The following is a 22,702-nucleotide window of genomic DNA, read 5'->3' on the forward strand; positions in this document are numbered from 1 at the left end:
TAAAACTCGCCTAAATGGCTCTAAACCACCTCCAGGAACCCAGAGACATCAAAATAACGCAATGCAAACTCAAGGTAAGCCATTTTATTCAAATTGTTTTCCACACGTAGCATTTAGAGTAATTTTCGAAGCATTTTCATACGTTGTCTTATAAACGGCTAAAATTGTAACGCAATCGCCAACAGAATAATGTCACGTATTAATCGTATTCAACGTCTGGGCCGCCTGTGGAGAGAAGAGCGAGGGACCAAGGGTCTCTCATCCAGCATATCATTAACCGAAAAAATCCTCAAAAATGGAGATCGAGAGCAGATTTGTTTGTTTGTTTGTTTTTTAAAGAAAACTGAAAATACCCCATTGAATAAAAGGGGCACTAAGTGAAGACGAATCGATAGTATGACTACCGTTAGTAAGTTAAAAGAAAAGTGGAAGTGGAAGTGGAAGAAAGAGTGACATTGAGGGTAGAATCGCCGAAACTTTGCGACCTCGAGTTCACAAGAATTCATGGGGCGCAACAAAGACCAACAAAAGCCACGGAAGTTTGCAGCCTTATTTGGAACTGAAGAGAACCCTCGAAGAAGAGCTCGTGAACTACAACAAAATAAGAGATGAAGTTGATGCCGCTGTGCGAGCAACAGCTAATGAGAAACGGTGGGATAAAAATCTTGGAATGAATGACGGAAAAAAAGGAGGGTAGCAGATCTGGCAAACTGTGGAAAGGGGACCGCAATTATTTGAAGAGCTTCGTTTCGGTGGGGGTGGAGACGGTTTGAATTTGACATTCAGTTGTACTGCAAGAGTAGTCATTGGTCGAAACTTTGAACGAAGCAAAAGAGATGGTGTCAGCGCCGTGTTTTTTTACTTGGAGGGTTCAGGTGGTCCCGGTTGACACCTTCGACGGAAGGAGTCATCCGTGATTCTCGCATGACAAACGAGGGAGCAACCAGGTTACTTGCTATCCTTCCACGAAGAGAGAAAAAGGAAGGTTTGGGTATAGAAGATTAGTTGGATCCGAACAGAGAGGGAAAAGAGAGGGGGAGGCATTGTTACTGTCACCAGGCCAGCTGTGTTAGTGGGGATCGACCAAGTTTATGATCAAAATTCTTACCCCGTTACAGCGGTTGTATATGATCTCTACCTCCATAGGCAGTTGGACCATGGTGATGTCTTTCAATTTTTTACTCTTTCTTTGGCTGAAAACGTTTTTTTTCTTCCGAGGTGTTTGTGAAATAAGTTTCAACGTCATCGAAAGTGCAGTTGCCCGGAAGCAAATCAGTACCTTTGAGATTTTGTCTAATTTTTTATAGTTGACTGACGGGATGTTCTCTAAATTTTTCAATGAGTAAAGTGGACAAGAAACAAGATTGACAAACTATGGCTTCTGAATTGCGGCTTTGTCTCGTTAATGTAGACTGTGTGTTCGTTCGAAGGCACCTCAAGTGTGAACGCAAGCACTGATTTTTTTCAATTCAATTTTGAACCTCAAAGTAAGAGATAATATATTTATATAAATATGTATGAGACATTTTTAAGCGGATGAAAAAGCCGGAAGCAAAAAATAAAGCAACAGCAACTCAGAACGAGGCAAGGCAAAGTACTCAACAAACAGACCCCAGTGCTGACAAAAGGAAGTTCGTTGCCCAAGTTGAGTTTGACAACAAGCTCAACGCAAGCGCAGAAAAACTTTTCAAAGATGGTCCCGGTTCTTTACAAAGTGTTTTTGGGTCAGAAAAGTCCCTCCTTCAGAATAAGAAATGGCGCAGCACGAAGAGCAGACGAATGGAGGATCTTCCGGCCTCAAACGAGCTACGCCGCGTTGATTTAACTCTGGCACGATAATCTTCACTCCATTTATCCACCTTTTTTCTCTTTTGGCTCCTTTGGAAAACTATGAAGAGATGTACTCGGTGTTCGTATCCTTTTTGGATGTAAAACTACAGCAAATTGCGCAAGAATGCGGCATATCGCACCCGAAATTGTGCGTGACTGATATGTTTACGTTCACATTTTTCGGCCTTAAACTTCCGCGACCCGCGGGGAGCCGCGTAAAACGTCAAAAATCCCAGCGTTCATTACGATCTTCCATGATGGCGGCGAATTGCTAAAAAGTGATATTTGACGTGAATTTACAGAGGAATGACTGGGATCTATGTAATGTTAATTTTATGTGTGGATTTTGTGACCGATTCAAAAGACGATCAGAAATCAATGTTACAACACTGCTGGTTTCCTTTAACAAAATAGAAGGTGAGTGACCGGAGCCATCTGTTATAAGAGCTGTTTAATGGAAACATCAAGAATCGTATCACACTTTCGACGCTGTAATTTAAAGTCTTGCTCTTCAGTTGGTCGTTTCTTTAATCGTCATCATCGTCAACTAGAACACGCCTGGCTTTCTTGTGAAAATTTAGTGGCAAGTTGAATTCCTCGTCATCATCACTACTCTCATCATCGTTATCATCTCTCGGCCGTTTCTTCCCAGCCTCGCTTTGACTCTTGTCAGCATTGTTATTAACATCTTCACTGTCTGATATATTTCTGCTGTATTCTAAATCATCACCATCATCACTATCTGATGTTGTAGCCTTCTTCGTAGCTTGAGTATTTTCTTTGTCCGCTCCCTCGTCATCTTCACTCTCACCAGACTTGTCTCCGTTTTGAAGAACGTTGTCTAATCCAGTGCCATCTTCATCGCTATCATCCAGTGCTCTTACTCGACGTTTACCTCTCTTAGAAGATTTTCCTCCGCTGCTACTATTTTGTTCCCCAGAGGGCGAGAGCAATCCCGATTGTTTGTGCTCCGCATCTCCCTTGTCGCCTGATTCCTCGTCACTGTGGTAAAGAAAGACATACATTTGTTTCCCAAAATCGAAGACAATAAACTGTCTAACTGTTTAGCGCCCGACTACAAACTGCAAAAAGGTCAAACGACGAATCCTGGGACTGTGAAGAATTGCAACATACGATGGTTTTTGCTGGCCCATATGTTCAAAGAGTGGAGGATAACGCACTATCCAGTAGTAAGTTTTTTCAACACTTAAACACTAGATAGCGATTTGTTCAGTGGATGGCGTTATCAATCCTTTGACCACTTGATCATAAGGCAAGATTTACTTTACATACATAATAGTGATTTTACCCATGATAGATCAGCTGACACCTTCATGAGTTGTAGATTGCTTGCAACTTCAGAAAAATCGAAACAAAATCGTACATACCCAGTTGTTCATAGTTTTCTGCACTTACACTTTCATTTGTAGTTACTAGAAGAATCTACGTTGCGGTGAATACCACAATTTTCCAATACAGGTTCATACCACAGTTGAAAATAACATTGACCACTAAATATAACGCCACACACCTTTCGTTGTCATTGGCTGTGTTATCGTCTGGTCCAATTTCATTCACCGTCTTTCTCCATTCTTTTCCTCCTGTCCTCGTTGCCTGAGTAGAGCGATTCCTCTCCTTCCGTTTTCGACTTGACGCTGATTTCTTGTTTTTCTGTGCGGCAGCAAGTGCAGCTAAAGTCTCTTTACGTGACTTGCTTTTACTGGTAACTGACGGTGTTACTGGAATTGCATCGTGACCTAACAATGGCGAGAAAACAATGAAGACATGTTACGGTACAGGCGAACGATAGACGGAGAGATCCCGTGACTGGGTTCTTTGTTATGATCTCAGTGATATAAACAGCAGCCTCTCTAGTAGGACATATAGAGAGAGGGGAAATAAAATCTTGGAGCCAAGTGCGGACTACAGGTTTCCCAGCTCGAAGGCAGTAACGCGCGCTCGGTTTTCTAGTTTCTTTCACCCTGCCGTATCCCGCTGGGGTGCATGTTCATATTTATATGTTAATATTAGCAGTGTAAATCGAAAGTCAATTTGTCCTCTAGTTTGCTATTATTAGCGAAGGGAAATTCGCGTCCAACACGGTGCACCTTTACACCATGATGTAGAAACAAATCAAATAAATTAGCATTTTGTGTGGAATCCATGTCAATAGTCATAACATGAAAGACCCACCACTTGAGGTGCTAGTGATTATTCAATCACGTAAATTTGTAAGGAGAGTTTTAAAAGCGATCTCAGTGTGAACATTATGCGGCGCATCCATTCTCCTTTAATAAATGACTCGGAGTGCTCGAGTGATCGCCATAAGTCATATCGCAACAAAGCGATATATCACCACTGGACACTATACATGAAGTGGCTTTCAATTTTGATACCTTCTCCGTCTTCTTCCCTTCCATCAAGGTCCTTTGCTGCTCTTCTCAGCTTTTCTGGGGTTAGAATGACTGGGATTCGCCAAAAGGTTTCCTAATGATAGAGTCAACTATGTTAGTTTTAAATACCATAAATTCTTGTGAACCAGGATTTGTGACTTTGGTAAAGAGCCGGTGATTTTCAATTGTAGTGTAATCTGTAAAGAAACATGACAAAAACAAAATGGTTTTCACGTTGGCAAAGCTAAAATGGCCAAATTTGCTGCTAAAATCTATGCTCGTTTTCGCAGATTTAAGGCTACAGGAAAGATTGGATACTTTTCCTCGAGCTTCGGCTGTTGCTTTTAAGCCAAGCACAGGATGTATTCAGCAGCTCCAACCCACCTGCTCATTTGCTGGAGGCTTCAGACCAACTTTCTTTAACGCTTGTCGGAACAGCTTGTTACCCAGTGCCTCTTCATTCTCTTCGGTAATGGTCACCAGTGGGAGTGGCTGCCATTTTTCCTTATCTATGGAAATAATAAAATAAACGTTAAGAGCCAATGCCAGGAAAAATCAAGCAAAACTGAAATTTCGTGGCCAGAGCCGAAAATTTTTTTTCGCTTATATTTTGCTTAGCGATAGTTATTGGTAAGTAACTGAAGGTGATGTAGTTTATTTTCAGAAAGGCCGCTTCAAATTGGAGGAAATCGATAAAATCTATTTTTGCTGTCGGCAACTTCAAAACAGCCAAAATTTAAGACGAAATGGGCCGTTCTCAAAACTTCGCTTGCATGCAAAAGGGAAGAAAGCGAGCTCAAATATTTTCCGATGCATTAATTCATAGCGTGTTTTACTTCTAGTTTGGTGGTAGATATTCAACTTAGCAGTAATCTGGACGGCAAACAATAATATTTTAGAACTGCTTTATTCTTAACCGACAAAATTTTACATTTTAGCTGACAGTCGCGATTAAAATTTTAGGCATGTGCTACACCTTGGTTTACTCCGAGACTCAAGCCATAAGGTCTTTAAGCATTGTACTAAGACATATGTAAAAACTGACCTGGGTAATTCAATTTGTGCTTCACACGAACTCTCCAAAGTTGAACAAAATTTGGTTGAAATATGAGACCTTGGCGGTTTGTTGGTGTTTACAATTACGACGGCTTGCCGCTACTGTTGAAAACATGACTCGCAAGAACTTGTTTTTAGATTTCAAAATACAAAATTACCTTAATGTCTTACCCTTTCCTGGCTGACTTTAAATTTGCCCCAGGCAAGTTGCTTCCTGGTTATCCGTGTCAGTTCTTCTTCCCAATGCTCAACGAACTCGAGGCAGCGAACCTTCTAACTTCACCCGTAGACTTGAATCGAGGAAATATTAGATTCGATCAATCCTTTTTTCCGTCCAAATTTTACATCTTGTACACTTTCAAAGTTTAAGCTTTCAAAAAGCCCAAAATATATTTCAGCTAAACGTTCCATTACCCAAGGGCACATTTGTCTTTGATTGCCGTAGCGTTGCGTGACAGAACAAAATTATTCCCACCGGGAGGGTGTAGAGAAACAACGACGCGAAAAAGGACCTGTTTGCGTTGTTTCAGATTTTACTTTAAGCAGACACTTTGTAATTCTCTAACATCCATTTCTTCATAATTCGACTGTTCATCAAGTCGCAAATGATTGGTTTTTTTTTTTAATACAGTGTTCTAGTCTGCGACTCCACATATGTTCGCAATACCATTTTGCTTGAATCAATAAAGAGAACAAAACTGGGGGAAACTTTATACAAAATTTAAAACAAACAATCGTAAACAATCTCTTGTGTTGAGTTTTCTATGAGACTTTTCGTGTCAGGCGCTGTACTCTTTATTACAATCATGCCGATGTTTATTGGTTGACCTTCATATATAGGCAAGTCTTTCAGACCGGCAAATGTTCTGACATATCACAGATATCGTTTTAACCAAAAGCGATTTAAACTTTTCCCTGACAGGTGCATTTTTTTGCCAAAGGTGATCAGCCTCTCGATGTAAGGAGCTTTCCTCTTCACTTTGATGTCGTTTATCGGGATATCAAAGTGCTCACAGATATTCTGAAGCATCTGAATTGAAAATTTCGACAGCTTTGAATCTGCAATAAGTTTGCAAATGTTATAACTGTCATACCAGATGGGGTGACTGAGGGCAACTTCTTGAAGGATCTCACTTCTCAGCTCGCTGAAGGCTTCCTCGTCCTCTACGTTCTGGTTTTCTTCAATATCACTCTTCGTCATTTCGTCATTTTCAAGTGTGTGCTTCGAGGCTAGCCTTGAGAAGAAACTTGAAACTTGCTGGCCCGTCAGAAATTCAGAACTTGTAAAAAGCCGGTTTCCATTGCTGTCCCTGGCAGTCATCATGGACTTGGCTACAGACGCTGCATCCGCTTTCTGGCCAGTCGTCTCTCCAATACGGAATTTACTGGTCAACTAATCTTTCTGCTTTGCTGTAAATCTTGTTCTTCGAACATGACTAGACTTCAGGGCCCATCTCATCGGTAAACACGGCTGACTTGTGAGATTTAGTCGCTTTCTAACTTGTATCTGCGGTATACCACAGAACTGCTCCTGTAGTCTGTCTGCGTAACCGAGCACTGCTCTGTCAAGAAGTGTCTCATTCTCTAACGCACGATCGTGTTTTCCAAGATCCAGATGGTACTGTAAGGAAGAAAATCTTTGATACGTTTTCACACATCCTTCCTCCGGACAGGAAAAAAGAGGAACAGTCGAGGTATCACCCACAGGCTCCTCCTCAGTATCTGAACATCTCTGAGAATCAGCACCTGGGCGAGGCTGAGGCCTGGACTTCACTTTAATGAAGTATGCATTTGGCATTCTCTCAGCTGTATCTCCATCACATTTCACAAGATCTGGAACCTGCACCACCTGCGGAGTAGTCAGCTCTGAAAGTCCTATGCATTTACCAGGTCCTATTCCATATGCCTTCCAGACCGTCAGGCTTCCGTCGTTGTATTCAATATTGGAAATCAAACTCACGCCTGGGATCTTCACATTCAAAGAGGGTTTTTGGTTTTGGAATGATCTGCATAATGTAGCATCGACTCCAAGAACACCCCCTGATTACTGGATAGCGTCTACCATTTCCTTGGAAGTCTCGATGTTAAACCTTGGTTAAGGTGGACTCTCATGTGCGATTTAAGTGATGCTGCCTTTCTGTCACAAGGCCCTTTACCACCCTGTGGATCCGAGAAGTCCAGGCGTTTCACGGAAAGTCCATGACAGCGACTTGCAAAGCTGGCTCCCATTATAGTAGCCCCATAGCCCCATAGCATTGTCCTGCCTATAAAAGACAGATTTCAGTTGAGGCAAGAGTGACTTCAGCTTTCCAATGACATCCTTCATAATTGAAAGCACCGCGCAGCTGTCTTGATTGCAGGTTTGGAAAACGTGTACAAATGTCATCATCTGCAATTCTTTGTTTTCTGCCCGCCGAGTAGCTGCAGTAATGTGCCAGGACATTCCTCTCTTAGCGAACCAATCACTTTGGCTTTCTCTGAACTTTCTTGGTAAAAACTTCATGGCCCAGTCCTGTACAAGAAGTACCGAACTTTCATCGACAGCATTAATCACCTCTAGTCGAGCTTCATCCTGATTAACACATCGGAGTAGGTGTGCTTTCCATGCCAAGATATTTTGCTTAGCCTGACCTTCAATAAAGACCAACTCTTCTATGACGTCACGTGACACATTGCTATCAGACATCTTCTCAAGGGCGTCGTGTATATCAGCCAGAACTGACGCAAGCAACTCACAACGATCGCAGGTGTCTAGATGGTCATGTGGACAGGTCATCTGATAATCCTTGTCCTTTGGATCACTCAGGGCATATGCTCTGCAATGGTCTGGAATGTTGGATTGCTTCGACACGTGCACCTGCAAAGACAATATCAGTCACAAATAATCACCTTTTATTTGCCTAGGTCAACATATGAAGTAAAATATGCTTCACTAACGAGGAGAAGTGCAATTTTAAAGCCATCTTTAAAAAAATTCGAACGTTCTAATCATGTGACCAGTGACGTAACAACCTCAAGATCGCATAGTGTTTTTTCATAAAAAAACATTGACCAATACGCTAGTCTAATACGCTAGTCTAATACGCTAGTCTAAGTTTCTGTACGTTGCAACAAAGAAAAGATATATTCCCCAACCTAGTCTCCACTTTTTCCGCTCAGGCAAACAGCTCCCCTATTTGAGAGACTGTAGAAGTCACCTAGCCATTTCTAAATGCGCTATAACATTACCCTTTCAATTTTGTGAAGTGCTTTCCAAGTCCTCGCACTGAGATAAAATACACTTTTAGACAAAGTCACGTGACTGATGACGTCATCACACCACGTTGATGATGGCACTTTATTTCAATAGGGTGCATAAAAACAGTCGAGACTGCAGCCTCCCTTATGGCCCTATATATGGCCCTAAATATGGCCCTATATAGCCCTATATGAAACTAAGTTATTACAGGGCATGTCTTTTTTCTCAAGCATGACCCTGTTTGTCAAAATCTCTATACATGCATATCATAAAGTACTTTCAATTTTACCTTAAAATCGACCTTTAGATAACGCTTTGCAGACTTCAGGCGTTCCTTTTGTTCCCTTGCCCAAGTCATACCCATAAATTCATCGCCCAATCTGTTTACTACGTCCGCGAGATCGTCGAAGGCTTGACTACCTGCAGAACTTATATAATCGAGACCTTGGAGAGACTTTCGTACAGAGGCGGAACAAACAGTCAGGATTCTCAAGAGTGTTCTTCGGCTCAGTGGAGTGAAGCCACATTCCTGTGAGTAAGTCAAATACTGCTTGACTATAGACTCTGGTATTATCATGCGAATAACACTTGGTACTGTGATGTTTTCTTTAGTTGACAGTTTTATTGATTTCTCCCCGAAAGGAAGGTCCTGGATCACATGAGGGCTCGTTATAAAGTCCAGAAAGTGGTCCAATTGAGTTTGAGATACTGCCATCCACGTCTGGGATGACTGCAGCGATGGTGCAACACCTCTGCCCTCGACCAGGATATGCTTTCTTGCTTCACTGAATCGATACCTCGTCAGGTTTGGAATCCATCTTTGAAGCGCTTTGTATGAGACCTTGTCCGCCATTATAGATAGTATTTGTCTCCTGGTTTGCCAGTTATTAGCATCCCTGTAGCATTCTGCCAGTGCCTGCATCAGCACTTCATCTGCGCGCACCTCATCTTCACTAAAAGGGTGTTGTCCCAAAGATTTGGATGTAACCAGTGACTGCCAAAGTTGATCGCTCTGATTTGGTGCCACTTCGTCTAACAAAGCATCAACCGCTTGTTTTGCTTTACGTGTGTGACGACGCTTTGTTCGTTCGCTAGCCTCTTCCCATTGAGTCTTCATAGGATGTCTTACAGGACTTATGTCCCTGCTTTCTAGAAAGGAATTTAGCTTTTCAAGTGGTTTACATTCTGGTGTGAGGGGATCATCTACGTCTGTTGGGGAGTAGACACTTGTTGCTGGAGTCTGAGAGAAGGCACTTGTTGCTGGAGTCAGGGGATCGGGGAGATAGAGAGACGAAGGTGTGCTTTCTACCACTGGATTATCTGTTGTACTCAGTTTTGTTTCATCCTGTAGTAAATTGATGTAATTAAACAATTAACCTAGAAAGAAACCTCCTCTTATTAGAAAGGACCTGAATGGTAAATACATGAGCCATACATTTAACACATGAAATGCGGGGAACCATTAACTGCAGTGTTTAATTAGAGTTGGGTTGGTGTTTAAGAGGGCGGGGATAGTTGATGATAGTGTTACTCTTTCTCAAACTGGTTTTCCGTCATCAATGCTTGAACGTCAACTAATCTTCTCTTACCAAAGACAGCTCTTCCATTTGAAACGTGACTTGCCTATCCTCAAAAGCCACTTGTGGGGTTACTGTCTCAGTTCTCATTTCACTCAACATTTTCCTGCATTTAGGGCATACGCCTACGATCAAAATAATCAAAGCACAGTTTTTATTATAATTGTGAACACCCGATTAAAATTAGCCTGTTTCTGGCGACTCGTCTGGTTAATTGGGAAACAGACAGTGCAAAGGTATTCGACAGAAAAAAAGAAGCGTACGAGAAAATGAATAGGGAAGAGTACAGCGCGCGAAAGCTCCTCGCCCCAAGCCCCTTCCTCTTTCGTCTCTCAATCTCATCGTCTTCTGCATCCCAAAGGCTTGTAACAGCCTTAACTGAAACAGATCTAGACAAACCTACAAACAAACAAACTATCACCTTTTCTGAGATATTTCTAAGGTTAAAACCTCGTTGTATTAATTACGTTTTATTTGAATCACGGCATTGCAACTAATGGCGTTGCAGCTCAAATAAACAAAAATTAGAACTCTGACTAAACATTCATTTTACTGACACTTTCGTCGAGAATAACAACAATATTGATACTTATATTTTAAAGAGTACAAACCTGAGCCAACAGCAACAAAAACTCCAGTTTCCTGTGACACTGCGTAGGAGTCCGCTTTGCTTAAACCTCTATCTGCTTTTGGCCTTGTGCTGATATCCCCGCTATGATGAGATAGTATTGAAGGCACTTTACACTTGTCCCGAACTCGGCGTGTCCATCCAATACCTAGCGATGCTCTATGTGCTGGACATACTGTCATCTGGTCAATATTTCGGGGAAAGAAGATGGATGCTCTCGCTAGAATCAACTCAACTTCATTATCTATACCGTGAAACGCAAACATCGCGTTGTGGCCGGTTACATCCTGCTGACAGCTAAGTAATCGAATACATTCCTTTGCTCTGTTCCTGTCTCTTCTATCGTGACCACATTGGCCTCCCACAATCGAAAGAAATGAGCAATTATTTTCCATAGTTCCTTGATAACTTGAACCAGTTTCCGTGTTTTCAGTTATTTAAGTTTACTGACGCAGGTGTCAAAAACTGACTGTTTTAAAATTAAATTAAGTACCAACCAGACTGTATCTTTTTCAAAATATTTAATCGTAATGATACAAATAGATATAATGGTCGAAAAGTCTAAGAGGTTTTCAACAATTTTGTTTTTGTTTTTGTTTTGTTTTTTTTTCCTGCTCTTTTAATATTAACAATCCCTTTTTTCAGTCACCCGGAGCGGACAGATGGATTTTGTTCTTTGTCACGCAACACCGCGCCTTATCGGTTTATCTCCTCAATTTGTAACTCTGTTGTATTTTAGAGGGTGGCAACATCAGTCAGATTCATTTAAGAAGCCAACAAAACTTTGCTCAATTTAATGCTTGCATTGATAAGATACATACTTAAGAAATATGTTAAATTTCGGCTAAGAAAATGTTATCGTTCCGTTTCAGAAATAACAAGACGTTTATGTTAATTATTCAGATGTCTCATATTTCAACCAAATTTTGTTCAACTTTGGAGAGTTCGTGTGAAGCACAAATTGAATTACCCAGGTCAGTTTTTACATATGTCTTAGTACAATGCTTAAAGACCTTATGGCTTGAGTCTCGGAGTAAACCAAGGTGTAGCACATGCCTAAAATTTTAATCGCGACTGTCAGCTAAAATGTAAAATTTTGTCGGTTAAGAATAAAGCAGTTCTAAAATATTATTGTTTGCCGTCCAGATTACTGCTAAGTTGAATATCTACCACCAAACTAGAAGTAAAACACGCTATGAATTAATGCATCGGAAAATATTTGAGCTCGCTTTCTTCCCTTTTGCATGCAAGCGAAGTTTTGAGAACGGCCCATTTCGTCTTAAATTTTGGCTGTTTTGAAGTTGCCGACAGCAAAAATAGATTTTATCGATTTCCTCCAATTTGAAGCGGCCTTTCTGAAAATAAACTACATCACCTTCAGTTACTTACCAATAACTATCGCTAAGCAAAATATAAGCGAAAAAAAAATTTCGACTCTGGCCGTTGGTTGCTTAATTTTTATAGGCATTTGCTCTTAAATACTTTTACTGAAAATAATGGCCAGTACTCCGTACTTCGTGACTTCTTGGTAACAGTAAAAAAAAGACACGTATTTCCTCTTCTTATTACACGACGCAGCCTGTAGGAGGTTCGGAAACAAACGAAGCTGTTTTGAAACCTTATGTGGCTTGGATTCTAGTGGCCGAGTTACGCCCCATGACAATTAAAAGTCGTCCTTGTTGGGTTGCTTACTGTCAATGATAAAACTTACACGGAATACAAGATCTGGAAGAATAAAATTACTTAGTTTAGCAACTCCTAGACCTTCCCTGTGTACAGTGCAAGGAAATAAAAGTTAGTTTACCTGTACTTTCTCTATCATCTGCAGTCCTAAGAAGCTTCGACTGAATCCACTTCAGTTGTTGACTTAATCCTAAACAACATCACACAATTTTTATTCATGGAATAAGGTAGGTGTCTGCGCCAAGCACTTAAAGTTAAAGTTTCACCAGAAACCAAGCTACTCTAGTCTACTGACATTCTATTCTAGGCTTGAAGAAAGCCGATCTCATTATCCGCATTTACCTTCTTGTAGGAACTTCAGAAGGGAGGAAATTTACTTGATCTTTAAAAAAAAACTGGAAACATTAATACCTGCACTACTGAGCTTGCTGATGACGCTATTCAGAGTTCCTCCACTGTCATCAGCTTCTTCTTCTGCCTCATCAGATTCTGACTCTTCAGATGAGGAACTTGGCGGATGGTCAAAGCCTTCCTCGTTGATACTATTTCCATCTTCTCAAAACAAAATAAATCATTTCTTAATTAGGGTTAACAATGTCTACCTCGATACTCTGTATTTCGTTTTATGTAGGCTCAAAATTGGCTTTACGTTATGCTGTTGGTGGCGATTGCTTATCATGGAGTAATATGAAGAAAAAGGATTGCTGATGTGTTAAATTTGGCAGACTGGTAATAAATGCTTAAGTCATTGTTTGACCAGGATCCCTTTATAAGGATGTGAAATCACGTGTAACTGTATGAAGTCATTAAATTAAGTATCTAAGATTCAACAATATTATTTTATGTTGTTTTCCACGCCTGGCTGAGATTGTTACATATTGCAGGGTCTGCTCTGCTCATTACACTGCAGCTCCCAGAACTTCAAACAGTTCAGGGGTATTGTACTTCAGTAGTCATTCAGTTTACCTTCACTTTCATTGTCCTCATCCTCGTCATCCTAAAATCAAATTACTGTCAATTTAATATTGTGTTACGGAGATAAGGATAATACCAAAATTCACCGATACGAAACAATGCCTGCATGTCTTGGCCTGACCTGTTGGTTCAAAGGAGTTGCTCCGATCAAGGAATGGCACGATGCAAATCTATTTAAATTTTTGTTTCCAACTAAGGTGAATTAGACAGTCGCAAATGTATGGCAAAACAAAAACCCCAGACTTAACCGTATCAGTTGTAATTGGATGTCTCAAAATCACTTGAAGGAAAGCCTCCGTTTCAGAAGATACTGTGATTTCAGTTCGGTAACAACACAATGCAGCGACGTGTTTAGTGCTTCCTGTCAACTGACTGGTAGAATTAGAAAGCCGTGCTCCAACACTACTCCACTTCACTTCACTTTCTCGCCAACGATGGTAAAAATCATTTAAAAGAACAAAAACAAGTTAAAGTGGAGAGAAAAGCTCCAAGCTCATGCGAATAGTCAATGACTAAATTACCACTACAAATCTATCATCCTTCTTCCTCTTTCTATTGCCCTTCTTCTTTTTCTTCCGAAGCGTCTTCCGGTCTTCAACAAGCCCCATGTTTACAAGCTGGTTTACAACCTAACAATACAGACGAAGGCATTGATAATCCCTAGGTGTTTACAGGTGCTGCATCTTGGAAAATATAGTCGAAAATTTTCAAGTTTATTGTTTCCACTCCGTCTCAATTTTCCTCAGCTCAGTATTATGTGCTTTTTACCACAGTGAACTATATGAACTTTAAAGTATTGTTATGTTGCAATATTACATCATGAATGATTTGCCAATTTACTGTCAAAACTCAAATACAGACAACAGACCAAACTGTTCGCATTAAAGTACACGTCACATGTTTGATGTTATTTACAACGCTCTAGTAAACTGTAATCAGCTTACGTTGTGCCAAAAAGTACTTCAAATGAATACAAATTAACGTTATGGGTATTCTCGGAGCTGGAGCAATAAAAAACACCTTGTACAAGACTGCCAGTTTAAAAGATGCTTGGTCTCTGGAACTGCGTTTACACTGTAGTTTCCGTTGTTGGTATCAAGGATACTTTTTAAAGAACATTTATAGCAAGGTGCCCTTTAGAGGTGTCCGTATGAAGGAGTTCGACTTTAACAGAAGTAGATCAAAACGTTATCTACCTGACGTCTTGTCCTTGACGCATTGAGCATATGCTCCATGATTCTCTCCACAACATCTGAGAAGAAAAGAACAAAATCAGCCCATTTTAATAATTTTGGTAAACTATCAAATGTAGGTATTCGTTACGAGGAACAACGAAACTGCACGATAAACAAATTACCACTGAAGGTTCCGTTATTTCACGGAAGAACGCAGTATATTGACGATTTTTCACAATGTTTACACTGATAAAAATATGATTATCATGATTCTCTATTTTAAAGCTTTTGCCGGAATCAGTGAGGAGCAACAGAACTGTGAACAATTGAATCCTTCGTAGGAAAAAAAGATGGCGGCTGCACATTTTACCACAATACCATGCCACCCTGACACAGCCCATAAAGTACAAAGAGAGCCATATTTTACAATATTTGTCCTTGAGCTAACGACATAGTGTATGCTAGGTTTGAAGATGTTAGAACTTTTCTGTACGTTCTTATGAGCGTTGTTAAAGATTTTGTGCGCTTAGAGTTATGGGTAAATGTACCAGTCGCCATCCTTTTTTCCTACGGAGGATTGACTAGTTCTTCCTACAGCTTCATCTGATCACTGACTGGTGGAACAGAACATTCCAAAGTAAATACAGGGTACACCAGTCCTCTGGCAGCAGTTAGCTCTACTGATTTTACCATGTACTAAGATGTTACCTTCCTCTTCTGAATTCTTGTATTCCTCATACAAAGCTCTCAGTTGTTCAACCTCTTCTTCAGACCATACTCCTTTCTTTGCTGGCTTTCTGAGAGATGTAAAGAAATAAGACAAACTGAGTAGGTTTCTCACCCAACAGAGTGTTGTATATTAGAACAAGTTATTCCTTATCATCTTTAACTTGAGACTGCTCTTTCAAATCCTAAGCTAAATTTCTACATTAACAAAGACTGAGGCATACTTATGCAGCTCCTTTCTGTTTGTAACCAGCTTCATTAACACCAGCTTGTTCATGATCTGCAATTTAAAAGTGACACCACTAGTCTGCAATCTTATGAGCTAATCAATACTTCAACATCGTCACCTTTAAGAGATTCTGCGACACATGAACCGTGTTTACCTGGGTAGAAAAGGTTTTTGATGTCTCACCCCCAAAAAATCTGCTTTGACATGAGGTATTTTTAACAAGCGCATTGCAAAAAAAAATTCCTAGTAACAACGCATTCGAACCATTTTTCTACTTCCGACTGTTATGAGGGAAATGACCTCTCGTATATGAAATATAAAATGCCCAGAGTAAAATTCAGGCCCTTTTCCTTATTCCCAAAAGCTTTGAATGTTTATAACAATTTACTCTATTTCTGCAATGCTCTATTGGATCGAGTCGAATGTTGAAGCAGTCTTAGATCAAATTTTGACAGTACTACCACAGATTTTCAAAGTCCGAAACAGTAATGTAGTCGGTTAGGCAACGTATATTGAAGTTAAAGATTTCAACTTACTTGCCGTCTGCTCTTGGTATCGTTAGACATCTTATCCATAATTGTATCCACCAGATCTGATGAAAGGCATGCATAAACTGGTTATGATACAATCCAGAGTCTAGGTGACCTTGAAGTTCAAAAACAAGAACCATATCACAAGAGAAAGATTCGACCCATACCTTCTGAGCCTTTGTACTGCTCATACAGTTCTCTTAACTCCTCTTCCTCTTCGAATGTCCAAACTGATGCGCTTTGACTTGCAGATCTATGAAACGATTGAGAGATTTAGATTGAAAAGCATTTATTTCTTAGCTTGGTCAAGATGTACTCCATATGAAGGCGCCTGGTCCCGTAAAAGCCACAGAGTGTTTCTTCAACCTAACGCTCTCTGCCTAAGTTGTAATAATTGTGATAAGCTAAATAGTGTCCTTCGCAGCAGTTATTCGGGTTGTCACTTGAGGCTTCTCTCGACTTATCGCTGCTGAAACCTGGGCCTTTTGACAATTACATCTTAGTCTTCATTGATCAGAGAAGGTCGACACCAGAATAATTCCTCAGCTACACCAATCAAGGTCATATTATTAATTTTTGGTGACCTTCGCGTTGGAACGCCAAATGCACGCCACGGGGCTGAGACAAGAGACATAATGAATCCAAGGCAAAAACCTCTGCAGCTTTCCACACTACTTCCACACGAAACATCCTTGAAAGGCGTCCAAGACAGTAAATAATGAAGAGATTTTACGCTTTTGAATCTTACGATACCAAACGGTAAATAAAACAGCAGTTCAATAGTAGTTCAAGAATTGAAGTTCTGCCATGGATGACAAAGGAAAGGGAAGAGATTACAAATTTATAAACCTTTCAAGACTGTATGTAGGTATGGTTATTAGTTTTAACCTGCGACAGAGAGAGAGAGAGAGAGTAGTACGATTTAAACTGGAATAAAGTAGATCTCGTCAGAATTTTTTGTATAAAATGCAACCCCAGCAGAACAAATGCACATTTATCAAAGTAACCATACGGTCTTGGTCGTTCCAAACACGATAATAGAGCTGTTTCATACCTCAGTGCAAGGGATCCATAACCTTCGACTATTTCATAACAATCTCCGGAAGTCTTCCAAACTACAAGTTCAGCCAGAAGCACTGGATTCTTTGGCAACAGTTCAAAGAACTTGGCAACAATATAGCGAGAAAACTTGACCATTTCCTGTGCATAAAAGCAAATCATAAGAAACCTGACATTTAGACAGCTAAAACCGCTAGCTAACTGCGTTGGAGGTCCATACTGTAAGTTACCCCAATATGGATAGAGTTTATTCCCTTTCGATTTATGGCCAAAGCGCGCAGCACGTGGGCCATAAATCAATGGGGATCTGAAGCCTGTTCCAGGCTTTCTATTGAAAACGTGGGTGGGTGAGGAGCACGATCTGGGAGAGAGAAGAGGAAAGATCTTCCTTCTCCCTTCCTCTCCCAGGCGCCACTCGTCACCCCCCCCCCTCCCCCCCCCCCCCCGCTTTTTGGCTTGTCCCCAACTGACCAAGAGCCTGAATTAGGTTAAGGGATCTGCAACTTACAGCACGGACCAAGAAGACAAAGCCTTTTTCATGGAGTCATTTGTTTGTTTGTTCCTTTATTCACTTAGCAATGTACTTTGTACTCCCATATCAATCAAAAATGATAATACAGTTTCAAGTACAGAAAAACAATCATCAAGAAAAAGAGATTGCAGGGGTTCCATTAGGGGCTAGGCACCAGGAAAGTTGACTGGTTGTGAGGACAAGGATTGTTTGGAGGCATAGTGGCCTCATGGTTAGTGCGCTTGTCTGCGGATCGAGCGGTCCGGGTTAGAGCCCTGGCCATGGACATTGTGTTGTGTTCTTAGGCCAGACACTTTACTCTCACAGTGCCTCTCTCCACTCAGGTGTATTAATGGGTACCGGCGACCTATAATGCTGGGGTAACCCTGTGATGGACCAGCATCCCATCCAGGGGGGAATAAAAATACTCCTAGTCGCTTCACGCTACAGCAACCGGGATAAGCTCTGGCCTGATGAGTCCCTTGGCTCGTATACAGACTTTATCTTCACCTACCAGGTAAATTGACCGGCTGTAAGGACGATTTTGTCCAGCTGGTTTGACTACTTAGTTGAAAATTTTCTTATAGAGAATATCAGATCAAATAGTTTTTCCCGCCTATGAAAACCAGTTGCCCTCCTGGCCTGCTGAGAGAGTATGTCCTCATGTTCAATCACAACAAAGCATGGAAAGAAATGCACAACAACTGAGGTTGAGAATGAATGTTTTGGAGTTTTAAAATGACAAGGATAAGCTAGCTTACCTTATATTGATTTGCTGCTGGATCAGACAGAATTTTTTGGAATGTGCAAAACAGGGACAACTGGAACAGCATGGCTGGAGTCTTCAGGTCCACAGCTACTCGGTGAAGCATCTTAACGATTGCATGGTTTGTTGTTTCCTTGTTCTCTTTGTAGTGTTTCAGTAGCCAGCAATATGGCCGCAGAATGGAAGGAGTGGCTAGTCTATGAAGCAACAGAATGCAAGTCTGAAAGTCTAACCTTTTGATAATCAAATCACTTGAAAGAAACCTAATCCTTGTTTCCTGCTATTTCGCAAGTACTGCTACCCATTTGGTTTTTTTTTTTATTTCCTAGTTTCCCTCAACTAGAAGGTGACTTTAAACATCACAAAAAAATTACCCAACATACCGTGAAATAGCGCCTTTAAACACAACTGATTAATTAATGTCTGTAATTTCCAAAGGACCAAAACATTGTTCTTTGATCCCTTTATTTAAGATAAGAATTTGTTTCCTGAATGTCATTTACTTGACTTTCACTGGACAAATTACAGAATAAAGCCATCAGTAATGCTGTTTGTATAAAATGCCCGACATTCTAAAGCCAGTGTTTGCATAATTCAAGAGCTGTACCTCAAGTACTTTATAGCTTACTTGTTCAGAAAATCCTGGATGCTAAACTCCACTTCACTTGTCTGTACAGCGGCCATCTCTTCCTCTTCTGTTGAGTGACACAAAGAGCCAGCTATATTTATTATAGAAACCTTAAACAGTTGGCCTTTTTCCCAAGATTTAATGCCACAAATGGATCAGCATTCAGCTGTAAGGAACAAAGACCAAACGCTGTTTTGACATCAGTTCTTTGCTTTAAAAAAAATGCAGCACAGACCTGGATTTGTCTCTTCTTCTCTTTCATCTTCTTCATTTTCATTTGGAATGCCCACTATAAAAATGTCAAAACAGTATGCATTACAAATTGATTTTCTCTGCCAAAATGGTACAATGGAACCTCGATTATCCGTACCTTGATTATCCGCACTTTTTCTCTAGTCCCAATGTTGTCATGAATATTTATTAGTCATGATCAAGATCCGTAGCAATATTCTTTTTAAAACTATAGCATTGAAAAGTGCAGTCAAAAACGAGTTTGTTTTGCTTTTAAAAGCAGCGCTCGCACGCGTCGTAACTAATGAAGAACACTTGAATGAGTTCTGATTGGCTCAGAGTTGGGTGGTTCAAGATATACAGTGGACAATATTGTTTTCCAAACAATTTGTAAAAGTGTTGTTTCTCGATTAAATGTTGCTTTATTTAAACAGTTTTGTTCTTCATTAATATTCATATTTTCGATTATCTGGATGCTCAATTATCTGGACTATTTGGTCTAGTCCCAACGAGTGCGGATAATCGAGGTTCGACTGTACCAACAAAAAACAAACAAGACCCCATAGGAGTATTTCAAGTCTAGAGTTAGAAGATACTGGTACATTTAAAACGCATCTTATGTTTCTTAGGTCAAATGTTGCATGCAAAGGGAATTTACTCACCAGAAGGAAGATCCATTTTGAAAATATCACACAAGCATATGAATTCATCTTCAGCACTAATTCCAACTGATCCAAAGTGGTCATCGTCTGCCCAAACATCTCTGAAGTGAACATGAAAAGCAAGCTAGAATGACAAATCTGTTCTCCTGATGTCAGTTAATAATAATTCTGAGAATGCATTGGTACATGAAGAACACATAAATTACTCTGACTGATGGTTTTCTTAATTCTCCTTACTTGGGAGGTATTACTGGTTACTCTTCCGTCAGTTCCTTGAGCTATCCACTCTTGTCTTAATGCTTTCTAATTACAACATTTTAATGGTGTTCACCCATTTGATTTATAAATTCCTTATTTAGAGTGCTTGTAAGGTCGTGACATCCATTACCTTGCAGCTCTGAGCAATGCCACAGCTTCCCCACACAACTGATTTCTCAGCAACCCTTGAACCTGGGATAGAGCATTTGTCCTTAAATAAGAGAAAAAACATGCTTAGTAAAGACTTTGTTCCATTAAATTTTCAGACTAACTGCTCTATTCTAGGGATTGTACATCAATACTTTAACAGAGCGAGCTTCAACTTAAACTGCAAGGCAAGAAATAGACGTTAAAAGAGAGACATGGAGCTTTTGCAGACATCGTCTTTTTTGTCCACTAATCCTTCGGCTCTCCATCCCCCACACAGCTTTTCACAAATTAATTCTGTTTTTAAAAAGTGAGACATGAGTCAATAATAATATTAGTACGAAGTGTAATCGCAGGTTGGCTTAGCAAAGTTACTTATATTATCAACATTGTATAGAGCACTATCTCAGTAGAGACTAATATAACTATGGAAATGGGTCATCAAGTGTCTCTCCTCTCCAGTAACTCACTTTTGTTCGTCAACTGGGACTTCAGATGCAGCATCAAAAGGTATGGCTGACTCAGGAATCTCCCCGGCATGTCCCTGAAGAATGGCTGAGAGGTCAGAAGCTAACTCCTGCCACTTCTGCTCAATTTCCTCTGCAGTCAGGTTTACAGGGGCTGCTAGAAATACACCAGAAAGATGAGTAAGGGGTCACCTTAGAAACATCTATCTCTTCGAGTTCTCTTGGGATTACAAGGTTGATGCGAATTAAGAGATGCAATACTTGTTCAATGATGAGTTATTAAGTTGGAAAGACTTGCAAGTCTGCTAACTAGACTTACCTAAGTGCTGATTTCTTTTTTTCTTCTTTGAAACTTTCTTCTTTTTCTAAAAATCAGAATTAAAGATATCCTTTTACATTCTATGAATAATTTTTGGTTGTACTTTTTACATGAGGTTACATGTAAACACTGAACTTTCAAATGGAAATATAGCAAATATTTTCAGCTGCCTTTTCTTAGAGATTTTGGTATTACTTTTAATACACCACAAAATATGTGTTAGAGCTCTACGATTTTTTTTTCCCCACTGGCGACTAACTTTTGATGCTTTTCACTGATGGAAATACTTTTGCTGGCGACTAAATCTGAAAACTTAGGGACCAGCTGGCCCTAGGTTTTTACCTGAAAGTCGAGCCCTGTGTGTATCACGCTAGACATCATTGGTGCATTTCTACTGCACCAGCTCAAAATTTAGGAGACTGTGAAAAGTACATTAAGCATCTTGTAAGACAGGCTTACCTGTACAACCAAGTGCGATTTTCCAGCACAGTACTTTTCCAGCATTTTCAGGAAAATATGAAAAGCTTCAATTAAGTCTCTAAGGTAGCCCCTTGAGAAAAGAAACGTGTTACACACACATTTAACAGTGACTAGGTTTTAACCTACCAAACCAGTTCAAACATAATTGGATCATGTTTAAAATACTAGTCAATAGAAAGTATTCTGCATGAATACACTTAAGAAAAGTATTACTTTCAACAGAATTAATAAACTCATTCATACTTGGTCTGTTTGGACATGTTAAACTTCCGGAGAAGGGATAGAAATGTATCCCTATATTCAGGTGTGTAGAAAATGTTGCCTGAGGAGTCAGGAACAAAAAGTACACAATTATAACACGAAGACTTAACTACAGAAGATACTATTGTGACATAAGGCAATAAGCCAAAACATTTGGTAGAACACAACTCTGTATTTCAACTATCCTCCATGGCGGGCGAGCACATGTTTTTCTGTCATGCACACAACACTCTAGATACGCAATGTGTATACAAATAACAATAGATACCTGCTCAGTTAAATGACACAGGTATCCATGACCAAGTTGAAAATAATAACAGAGAAGAAACACTGGTCAACAAGGAAAGAGGAAAAAACAACCCCTCTGACATCATCACACTGTTCTTGAAATACAGACATCAACGCGTTAAAATATGATTTGCCAAAAGTAACCAAGGCTTAATCCAGCCACTACATTAAGGTAACTAAGGTAAGGTACTTTATTAAGTACAACTTGTCTGCCTCTTACAAGTTGGGATTTTTAAGCCTGTTATGTTTATTTGAAATATTTGTTTCTTTCAGTTTAAGTGGCATGCCTGAGAACTAGCTAGTTGTAGCTAAGCACATCAACCACCTTAAACATTCAACATTTAACATGTTTTAACATCATGATGCTGTGAACACTAAGCTTTACCTTTAATGATCTTGGCATTTTCACTCAGATTATCATCCTCAGAGTTATCCATGGATATGACATTCATAAGCAACTCTTTGTAAGCTTGGATTGCAAGGTGAAGCCTAAAGAAATTTTTAGAGTGAGTTAATATTACAATAAATCACAGAACAATTTAGTATGTAGATTTCTACAATCATAAAACTAAAACCAAAGAAAAA

The 22,702-nt window shown here is 40.0% G+C and overlaps 1 protein-coding gene and 1 pseudogene across 3 annotated transcripts in view; both read right to left on the reverse strand.

Moving 5' to 3' along the window:
* Positions 1-2,264: 2,264 nt before the first annotated feature.
* The window catches only part of LOC110051163 (protein timeless homolog), a 38,878-nt gene continuing 18,440 nt past the window's right edge, over positions 2,265-22,702 (reverse strand). For 2 of the 3 annotated variants that reach the window (XM_020757166.2, XM_020757163.2), the window contains 24 exons: positions 22,503-22,606; positions 21,812-21,890; positions 21,548-21,638; positions 21,089-21,134; positions 20,773-20,926; positions 20,286-20,366; positions 19,898-19,998; positions 19,240-19,293; positions 19,005-19,071; positions 18,372-18,573; positions 17,095-17,240; positions 16,208-16,293; positions 16,047-16,102; positions 15,506-15,561; positions 15,264-15,352; positions 14,577-14,632; positions 13,902-14,009; positions 13,372-13,402; positions 12,817-12,957; positions 12,527-12,595; positions 4,608-4,732; positions 4,227-4,317; positions 3,362-3,587; positions 2,265-2,832 (listed from right to left, as the gene is read on the reverse strand). In XM_020757166.2, the coding sequence (XP_020612825.2) occupies positions 2,358-2,832; positions 3,362-3,587; positions 4,227-4,317; positions 4,608-4,732; positions 12,527-12,595; positions 12,817-12,957; positions 13,372-13,402; positions 13,902-14,009; positions 14,577-14,632; positions 15,264-15,352; positions 15,506-15,561; positions 16,047-16,102; positions 16,208-16,293; positions 17,095-17,240; positions 18,372-18,573; positions 19,005-19,071; positions 19,240-19,293; positions 19,898-19,998; positions 20,286-20,366; positions 20,773-20,926; positions 21,089-21,134; positions 21,548-21,638; positions 21,812-21,890; positions 22,503-22,606 (2,734 nt within the window). In that variant the 3' untranslated portion in view covers positions 2,265-2,357. The remainder of the gene's footprint in view (positions 2,833-3,361; positions 3,588-4,226; positions 4,318-4,607; positions 4,733-12,526; positions 12,596-12,816; positions 12,958-13,371; positions 13,403-13,901; positions 14,010-14,576; positions 14,633-15,263; positions 15,353-15,505; positions 15,562-16,046; positions 16,103-16,207; positions 16,294-17,094; positions 17,241-18,371; positions 18,574-19,004; positions 19,072-19,239; positions 19,294-19,897; positions 19,999-20,285; positions 20,367-20,772; positions 20,927-21,088; positions 21,135-21,547; positions 21,639-21,811; positions 21,891-22,502; positions 22,607-22,702) is intronic. The other variant, XM_020757164.2, reaches the window with a different exon arrangement.
* LOC149115544 (uncharacterized) lies at positions 4,750-12,478 on the reverse strand (annotated as a pseudogene).

The sequence above is a fragment of the Orbicella faveolata genome, unplaced genomic scaffold, assembly GCF_042242905.1.
Source record: "Orbicella faveolata isolate gen_17 unplaced genomic scaffold, um_ofav_v1 contig_13, whole genome shotgun sequence".
NCBI classification, from domain to species: Eukaryota; Metazoa; Cnidaria; class Anthozoa; order Scleractinia; family Merulinidae; genus Orbicella; species Orbicella faveolata.